The sequence below is a fragment of the Hemibagrus wyckioides genome, linkage group LG07 (genome assembly GCF_019097595.1).
Source record: "Hemibagrus wyckioides isolate EC202008001 linkage group LG07, SWU_Hwy_1.0, whole genome shotgun sequence".
Taxonomy (NCBI): domain Eukaryota; kingdom Metazoa; phylum Chordata; class Actinopteri; order Siluriformes; family Bagridae; genus Hemibagrus; species Hemibagrus wyckioides.
Window position 1 is genome coordinate 999,112 of NC_080716.1, and position 9,989 is coordinate 1,009,100.

At 42.3% G+C, this 9,989-nt stretch overlaps 1 protein-coding gene across 1 annotated transcript in view; it reads right to left on the bottom strand.

Moving 5' to 3' along the window:
- shha (sonic hedgehog signaling molecule a) overlaps positions 1-9,439 on the bottom strand; it is a 12,821-nt gene extending 3,382 nt beyond the window's left edge. The window contains exons 1-2 of the mRNA XM_058393759.1: positions 9,032-9,439; positions 2,094-2,355 (exon numbers count right to left, since the gene is read on the bottom strand). Coding sequence (XP_058249742.1) covers positions 2,094-2,355; positions 9,032-9,322 — 553 coding nt within the window. The 5' untranslated portion in view covers positions 9,323-9,439. The remainder of the gene's footprint in view (positions 1-2,093; positions 2,356-9,031) is intronic.
- Positions 9,440-9,989: the final 550 nt, after the last annotated feature.

Below are 9,989 nucleotides of genomic sequence, written 5' to 3' on the forward strand. Positions count from 1 at the left end.
AATAAGGCGCATATTGGAACACAGCCTTTCGGCAAACAAGATCAGTCTCAGCAGCCTGTGTGAATTCGCTTCGAAAAAGAGCCTGTGAGTGTGTGTGTGTGTGTGTGTGTGTTCACGGGAAGAGGCTCGGACGGCTCTAATTAAAAAAAGCTCCAATAAAGGAGGCGACATTGTCATTCTAATTACAGTTTGTGTACGAAGCTCTTGGAAAATAAAGGAGGCGACACTTCTGGGCCTTTTTCCCAGCAACTTGCTCATATTTGCTCAGGTGCAGGAACGTCTGGGTGACAATTCACACACACACACACACACGGGTAAAAAAAAAGAAAAAGAAAAAGAAGAAAGAATAGCTATTTGCTCTGGGCCGGTTCTCTGCTGATGGAGATTTGAATGTAAATGAGGTTTGAAATGCAGACTTAACGTCAAAGCCACCTTTTTATTTCCCATCATGCTCCTCTCTTCACATTCCTGTCTCTCGGATCACGCTTTCCGCAAACACGTTCGGCTAAAGGTTTCTTTCTTTCTTTAGATTTTTTTTTTTTTAAAAAACCTTAATCCTCTCATCAGATCCCGGGCCACGGAAATCCTCCTGTTTTTTTTTTTTATTTTTTCTAAAGGCATGTGACCTCCGAGTGACACGAGCTTCGATAAATATGTCTAAACGTGTGTTCGGAATCGCAATCCGCAGATTACGCCTCTCGCACCGAGGCTCAAACGGAGGAGACCGGGATTCATCCGGAGCAGTTTTCCCTTCACAGAACAGATTTAAATAAATTACAGTCCTGTTATATGAATAAAAACTCAATTAGCAGCAAATTCGTCTTGTTTTAAAGTGCCACGGTAAAATACTACGCTTTAAATAAAACAAAAATGTTTTTAAAAAAGTACACTGGATTAAAACATTTTTTATTTTATTCTATTTTTAAAATTAATTTTTAGTCTGGAAAAAAAAACATTTAAATAAATAAATAAATAAATTTATTTTAATTAATTAATTAATTAATTAATTAATAATTAATAATTAATTAATTAATTAATTCATTAAAAATAATTAAATAAATAAATGTACAAATGAATTAAAAAAAATATGTTTTTGCTCTAAAATGATGATATAATATGATAATATAAAATTTAAACATAAATAATATAGATTTTTTTTTAAATGAAATTAAACAAAAGATTTTTATATATATTTTTACATTTTTCCCCCATGTAAAGTTTCTCCCTCACAGAGACTGAGTGGGGCGATATAAGCTCACTAATCACACACACACACACACACACACACACACACACACACAGCGCAGCCGGCTTCTGGGAATCTAATCTCAGGGATTATCCTGATAGAAAGGGTGTGTAATAACAGGGTTAATAAGGATTTAAACTGAAGACGAGGATAAAGTTAAAAGGATAAAGACGAGGAAACGTTTCATTTCTTTCTCGTCTGAAGCGCAGGAGGAGAAAACCACAATGATTCCATTTTATAGAAATAAAAAAGAAAATCTAGGAAACAAAAAAATAATAGTAGTGTAAAGGGAATAATTAAAGGAAAAAAAATTGAAGGAGAAATAAATGAAGAGAAATGTATAAAGGTTTGAAAATTATATTAAGGAAAATAAAAAAAATTGTTATAATATATGTGATAATTTATTATTAATACAAATTTTTTAATCAATTTTTTCTTCCAGACAAAAATATTCTAAATATTTGAAAACGAAATACAAATCCAAGCTTAATGATTCTACATTAAATTCTTAAAATCTCCTTTTTTCATTCAACATTATTTGTTTGATTTCTTTCTACAATCTCCATGTTTTCTTACTTTCTCCTCCTATCAATACATATATATATATATATATTTCATTTATATTTTAAAAAACAGTATTTATTTAAAAAAATAGATGTATATATAAACAATAAATTTTATATATTTAATTTATATTTTAAAAAGATATATGTATTGTTTTTAGTTAATTTTAATTTTAATTTTTCTGAGTGCGAGTGAATCATCTTGTGTTTGAATGTGACGCACAACACACACACACACCTACATACATGTCCACACACACACCCCCATTCCTCTGTTTTTTTACCTGCTTTCACAGAGCAGTGGATGTGAGCTTTGGACTCGTAGTAGACCCAGTCGAAGCCGGCCTCCACGGCCAGTCGCGACAGCATGCCGTATTTGCTCTTGTCTCGGTCGGACGTCGTGATGTCCACAGCTCGGCCCTCGTAGTGCAGTGACTCCTCGAAATGGTGACCGTCTTCGTCCCATCCTTCGGTCACGCGCAGCTTCACCCCTGGCCACTGGTTCATCACCGAGATGGCCAGCGAGTTCAGCTTGTCTTTACATCTCTGAGAGAGGAAATAAAAAAAACCCAAGGTCACTAAAGCGTAAATTCCTCCCTCTTTCCTTTCCTTCACTGACACTGGAGACTCCTTCTTCACGAGAATGGTTTCCCACTGAAACTTAGCGCTAGATCATTTGCTGCAGCTCTGCCCCCTAGTGGACACTGCATTGTGTTCCGCTGCTCAGAGCTACGCTAGAATCCTGAGTGATGAACAGACCTGCTATTAGAATCTGATTAAAGCAGAGATCTAAACAAACGCCTTTATGAAGATGTGGAACCTGAAGAACATTCGCTCGGGAAAAAAGAATCTCTCTCTCTCTCTCCCTCATTCTTTTTTCTCTCTCTCTTTTCTCTCTCTCTCTTTTCTCTTAATCTTTCTCACTGTCTCTCTCTTTCTCCCTCTCTCTCTCTCTCTCTCTCTCTCTTTTTTCTCTCTCTCTCTCTCTTTTCTCTTAATATTTCTCTCTCTCTCTCTCTCTCTCTCTCTCTCTCTCTCTCTCTCACTTTCTCTCTATTCTCTCTGTCTCTTTCACTCACTCTTTTCTCTCTCGCTCTCGCTCTCTCTCTCTCTCGCTTTCTCTCTATTCTCTCTGTTTCACTCACTCACTCTCTCTCTCTCTCTTCTCTCTCTCTCTCTCTCTCTCTCTCTCTCTCTCTCTTCTCTCTCTCTCTCTCTCTCTCTCTCTCTTTCTCACTCTCTCTCTGAGGAAGGAGCCATTAAATATAGATAACTCATCTGCCTTCGCTTCACTGCTCTAAAACCTATAGATCCAGCCCAGGAGCTGGAAACTGCGACACACTGCGATCTCCGGCGCTGCGTGGTTTTATTTCACAATCCTTTATAGATGTGTTTTTAGCATCATTTTCTTCCCCTTGAACACTTTCGACACACACTCAGAGCCAGCTGTAATCAGACACACTCAGAGCCTGTGCTGATCTTTAAGACAGGAAGTGTGTCTCGCTCTGAACCGCACCAGCACACAGACCGAGCTTTTTTTTTCATTAAAATGACGCAGTAAACACAGAGAAGAGACCGAGCAGGTCTGAAAACTTATAGCACTGGCGCTAAAGCGGGGGCAGGGAGCCGAGAGCTCGTTATTAATTCATCGGGTCGTGTGCCGCAAATCAAGGCAGCGGGCGTGAAGCGCAGCGGGACGTGCGGACGCTCCGGACGTCGCCTCTTAATCTGCCAACAAAGACTCGTCTGAGAAGAAGCGCTTAGTGACAAAATACTGAACATTTTACTGACCACACACCTGCTTCAGTGTGTGTGTGTGTGTGTGTGTGTGTAAAATCATAAACTATGGTGGATCCTGATACATATCAGATCAGAATGGAACTTTGTGTGTGTGTGTTAGAAAGTGGGTACTAGCAGACAATCAAAATCCACTGTTCTATCACCATCTCCACCACCCAGCCAATCAAAATCCACCATTATATCACCATCTCCACCACCCAGCCAATCAGAATCCACCATTCTATCACCATCTCCACCACCCAGCCAATCAAAATCCAACATTCTATCACCATCTCCACCACCCAGCCAATCAAAATCCACTGTTCTATCACCATCTCCACCACCCAGCCAATCAAAATCCTCCATTTTTATCACCCTCTCCACTGAGCAAACAAATAAAATCCACCATTCTATAACTATCTCCATCAACCAGCCAATCAAAATCCACTGTCCTATCACCATCTCCACCACCCAGCCAATCAAAATCCACCATTATATCACCATCTCCACCACCCAGCCAATCAAAATCCACTGTTCTATCACCATCTCCACCACCCAGCCAATCAAAATCCTCCATTTTTATCACCCTCTCCACTGAGCAAACAAATAAAATCCACCATTCTATAACTATCTCCATCAACCAGCCAATCAGAATCCACTGTTCTATCACCATCTCCTCCCCCCAGCCAATCAGAATCCACCATCCTATCACCATCTCCATCAACCAGCCAGTCAAAATCCATCATCTTGTAACTAATTACAATCAATAATTACTCGTTAATTAATTAAGCATTTTGATTTGAATGTGACACATGCTAACAAAAAAGGCTTGACTAGCTAGCTACCTTGCTAGCAACACCACCACCACACAATGCAGCTAGGCTAAACCCTTTCGCATTGCTTATGTCATTAAATATATGAAGACGCTAGAAATACGTCTGTTTTGTATCATTTATGCTAGCATTAGCGAAAGACTGTTTGACATTCTGACAGGAAACGTCTCAAACTAAACGAGCCTCAAACTGTTATGCTAATATTCCTTCCTGAGTAGCCGAGTAGTGAAACCAGGAGGTCGTAAAACGTACGCGGCGTAGCCGGGCGTGTTGAACTGAGTCAGAGCGCCCGGAGGCATCACACGCGCCGTAGTGACTGTAAGTGGAGTTTGATACACATCTGAAGAAAAAAAACCAAACCACAGCAGACGCTGCATTCATCCCTCGCTTTTAAAGGAGGAGGTATGAAAAGAGAGAGAGAAAGTCTTTAAAATGCACCTGCAGCGAGTGGATTACAGAGCGGCTTTAATGGCGTCTGTCTTTAAATTCTGCTCCGGTTCAATCGCTTCTGTAACTGACGCTAATCTGTGCGCAGGAGCCGGAACAGGACGTGAGGAATGCTAATCATTACAGCAGCTTAGCCTCTGACACTGGAGACTCCTTTCGTTCTGAATGCTACATAAACACGTCGTCGTTTCAACCGTATCCCTTCATACCCTGTGAACCAGCTGTTACTATGGAAACGACAAGGTCTTTTCGCCTGCCACGGCGACCAATCACAATCCAGAACACTAAAGTAAATCGTATATATATTAGCGGCTAAATATGTTATAAACATTTGGTTGAATTGCAACAGGATGTCCTTATATGGGCATAAAACTGACATCATTTTGCGTAAGTGTTCCTACTGGTCCAGTGTAATGACATCACATGACATCACCTGCAAGGACACACCTCAATCAAATGCATAAATGAAAGGAAAGACCTCTGATTGGTTGCTTTAAATCTGTGTGTGTGTGTGTGTGTGTGTCCTTGTGAGGCAGATTTATCAAAGCATGACCTTCCTCCAAGTTTGTTTAGGAATAATTCCCGAAGAAGTCGCTGTGGAGAATGCAGCCTGTGGAGAAATTCCAGAAAATTCCATGCAGCTCCGCTTCACTCTCTCGGTTCTGTCACTATATTTAACTCCGACGGATTCGTTAATAACAAAACGAGACGTGTGTGTGTGTGTGTGTGTGTGTGTGTACACGTGTATAACGTATATGTCTGATCATCTCCACCTCCTTCTCTCTCTCTCTCTCTCTCTCTCTCATTTGCTCGTTCTCTCTCTCTATTTCTCGCTCTCTCTTTTTTCTGTCTCTCTTTCTCTGTCTCACTCTCCTCCTCTTTCTCTCACTGTTTCTTCCTCTCTTTCCCTTTCTCTCTCTTCTCTCTCTCTCTCTCTCTCTCTCATTTTTCTGTCTCGCTCTCTTCCAATTTCTCTCAATGTTTCTCTTTCTCGTTCGCTCGTTCTCTCTCTCTCTCTCTTATTCTGTCTCTCTCTTTCTCTTTCTGTCTTTTTCCATTTCTCTCTGTTTCTCCCTCTCTCTCTCTCTTTTTTCTGTCTATCTTTCTGTCTCGCTCTCTTCCTTTTTCTCTCACTGTTTCTCTCTCTCTCTCTCTCTCTCTCTCTCTCTCTCGTTCACTTGTTCCCTTCTCTCTCTTATTCTGTCTCTCTCTCTCTCTGTCTTTCTCTATTTCTCTCTCTCTCTCTCTCTCTCTCTCTCTCTGTCTCTCTCTTTTTTCTGTCTATCTTTCTGTCTCGCTCTCTTCCTTTTTTTCTCACTGTTTCTCTCTCTCTCTCTCGTTCACTCGTTCCCTTCTGTCTTTCTCCATTTCTCTCTCTCTCTCTCTCTCCTGCATGTGTTTAATATTTTAAAACAGCTGCCAGAAGCAGGGAGTGAGACGGAGTGTGCACTTGGTGGCTCTAGTCTCACTTTTTTTCTCCTTCTGGTCTAAAACAGCATGAGAATGAACACTGAGAGTGTTTAGTAGTGTTTAGTTATTAATAACAAAAAAAACCCCACCAGACACTAAGCACCACAGGTGTTCATGAAAATTTCCACACTGGAGGTGTTTGTACCCAGCATTAGAGATAGTTTAGTCTAGGTCGGATTGGAACTGCAAGGGAATGAACGCCTGCTAGTGTTTAATCCATCCCCGCGGTGTTGAGTCCACATGCACAGTGTCTCTGAGTGAACATTTCTGAATGAAAAGAATTCTGCTATTTGTGTTTAATCCATCTGAAAGTATTTAACCAGCTCTAACAGACTCCGGGTGTTTTCCCTGATGTTTTCCTGTTTCTTTAATCAGATCATGTGTTAATTAGCTCTAAAAGTGTTCCATTGCGTCAGTATTAATTTAAACACTGCACTATTATGCACCATTAAACACCACGGCTATTTAATTAAACACTGTGTTAATTCAGCACTTTGTGTGATTAGCACTACACACACACACACACACACAGTGCTGAATCCGCGCTGAACAAACAAACACCCAGAAATAAACACCCACAGCTTCAAATACTGCTTCCATTAAACACCTCAAGACTCAAACAAACACTAGGGAAGATGTGATAACCGTGGACTGTAGGTGTTAATTCAACACTGCATGCGCTTAACACTTACATTAAACACCCAGCCTAAGAGAAACAAACACCAGTTAAACACTCTGTATCTTTATTCAGCTCAATACTTAGACTGCTGAAAGGAAAAATCCAAGACACAAAGGTAACTTCTGCACGGATTAATTAACACTTAAAACGGAATCTTCCAGTGTTGAATCGAAGCAGTGTTGAATGAAAGACACAGTGCTGGATTAACATCTGCACGTCCAGATATTTAGAAAGTAAGAGTTAAGAGGTGCAGGTTAATTCAACCGTTAAAGACTATCACAGCTCACTGGGTGTTGATTGAAAAGAAAAATAAAACGGTGCTGGATTTCTTCCAGCGGTGTTCGGTCGGGTTCGGGTGTTAGTTCGCTAATTTAACTCTGACGAAGGGGTTTATTCACGCTCACAGATTAAAGAGGAGACGCTGCAGCATGGGAATAAACACCTTGGTTAGAGTGAACAAACACCTGACGGAACCTGACCGAACACCGCGGGAAGAAATTCAACACCGCTTTCAACACTGGATGATTCCAGCGAAGTGTTTTCAAATCAATCAGATTAAACACTACCTGTGCGACACTTAACATCTGTGGTGTTCGTTAAACACTGGCAACACTGCATTCACAGATTTTCACCAATCCATGTTTTTGTATCAGTCTATTTAACACCGGAGGACTGAGGATAAACACCGACGTGTCAACCTGACAGTGTTGAATTAACATACGCGGTGTTTAAGTCTCGAAGTAACACCTAGGTCTTATGAACGGACATCACAGAAACCAATAACAGATTTATGAAGTGTTTAGGATTCAACACTGTGTTAAGTCGGCGGTATTTGGGAGCCCGGATTAACACACACCCTGAGCACACAAGCGGTGACAAAAACAGTGCTGTGGATTTTTAACTCAAAGGATTAAACACCGCCAGACTAGCAGTGTTAATTAGGCGATGGATTAAAACACGCCCCAAAAATCGAATACTTAAAGACGAGCCTGTTCACTGGGTGTTAATTCCCACACTGCAGCGTTTAGTTAAACACACACTCAGCACCTGAGGAGATAACTCAACACCGTTCCAGTTTAATTTAACGACCCATCAAATTGATTAAAGACTATTCGGAATGTGCGGGTGTTAATTCTTATGCTGACGTTTTAATGCAACACTCGACAACAATCAACTCAACACTTGCTTTTAGGTGCTCAGGGGACACTGAAGGCATGCGGTGTTGAATTAACCAACACCGCGGTCGTATTAACACCTACAGACACTGCGGTGTTCATTTGAACCTGTCTGTATGAAGACTGAACACGGCTCAGGGTTCGACGAACTTGTGTGGTGTTGAATTAAATAGCAGCAATGCAGCTGAACACTGATAACTGAGTGTGTGTGTGTTTTAACCTACAGATTGATTCAATGCTATTAAAGCGCTGTGGTGTTAATCTCTGATTAAAATGAGTGCACGTGAATAAACACCTTCACCTGAGCTCCTCGGTTGAATGAACACCTGTAGCCCACCAGAATGGAGCTGAACAAAATCCCAGGCATTTTCTCTCAACACTCCAGAGACGATTAAACACCACCACGGTTAGCCGATCATGTACGCTTAAAGGTGCGCGATTTAACTCAGCAATAAAGGGTCTGGAAATGTGGAGCTGATGGAAATGTCAGATCAACACCTACGGCTGCAGACTGAGCGGATGGCAGCGGTGCAGAGTCGACGGCGCGAGCGCGTGCGCGCCTGCGATACTTCAGCCTTTACAGCCTACAAGTGTTGAATGAGGTTTTTTTTTTTTTCAATCAGCCCCGAAGTGTTGAGCTAAGAAGCACGAGAACGGACGCGCGCGCGCGCGCTCCATCCTGCAGGTGACACAAACACTCAGTTAAGTGTGTGTTTTTTTTAAAAGAAAAACGACCTCCCAATTGTGCACGTGCGAATCGGTGCTAAATTATCAGTGCTTACGAATAGTGTGTGTGTGTGTGAGAGAGAGAGAGAGACAGAGAGATAGCGCGCGTGTACCTGGGTCATGAGCCGGTCGGCCCCGGTGTTCTCCTCGTCCTTGAAGATGATGTCCGGGTTGTAGTTGGGCGTGAGCTCCTTGAAGCGCTCCGAGTTGCGCGTGATTTTGCCCTCGTAGCGCCCGCTCGCGCCCAGCGTCTTTTCCGCCACATTGGGGATGAACTGCTTGTACGCGAGCGGAGTCAGCTTCCTCGGGTGCTTCCGCCGGCCGTAACCGCGGCCAGGACCGCACGCGCGCACCGGCAGCAGCACCAGCAGCGCGAGGCACAGACTCACCGACAGCGCGCGCATTTCTTTTCCTTTTTTTTCCCTTTCTCTTTCCTTTCTTTTTAAATTCCTTTTCTGTTTTCCCGAAATGAAAAATTAAAAATCAGAATCAGCAGCACATGGATGAGATTTTTTTCTTTCTTTCTTTTTCTTTTTTCTTTTTTCTTTCTTGTCTTTTTTTTTTTTTTTTTTTTTTTTTTTTTTTTTTGCAGCCGGCTTCGGGCCGGTAGCGTGCGCACGCGTGTATGTGTCTCTGTTTCTGTGTGCGCGTGTGTGCGTGCGTGCGTGCGCGTGTGTTAGTGTGTGTGTAGTGTGTGCGTGTGTGCGTATGTGTGTGAGAGAGAGCAAGAGAGAGAGAGAAGAACCGGGACTGTCTCGCGCGTCCTTGCCCTCTCCTCTCCGGTACAGGTGCAGAGTCTCCGCTGTAATGCTGCTCCTCTGCGCGCCTCTAAAGCGTTATAAGCGCCGAGGGGAGGGACCTGCTGCGCAGACACACACACACACACACAGATGTGAAAAGATGCTGTTTGTGTGGAATAAACATGGTGTGTGTGTGTGTGTGTCTTTTCCACCCACCCACCTCTAAACCTGAAGGGTGGGGTTGCACTGGGACACACACACACACACACACACACAAACACAGACCAATTAGACATTTTCCCTCCAATGTGCAGTGCATCTAAGGATCATA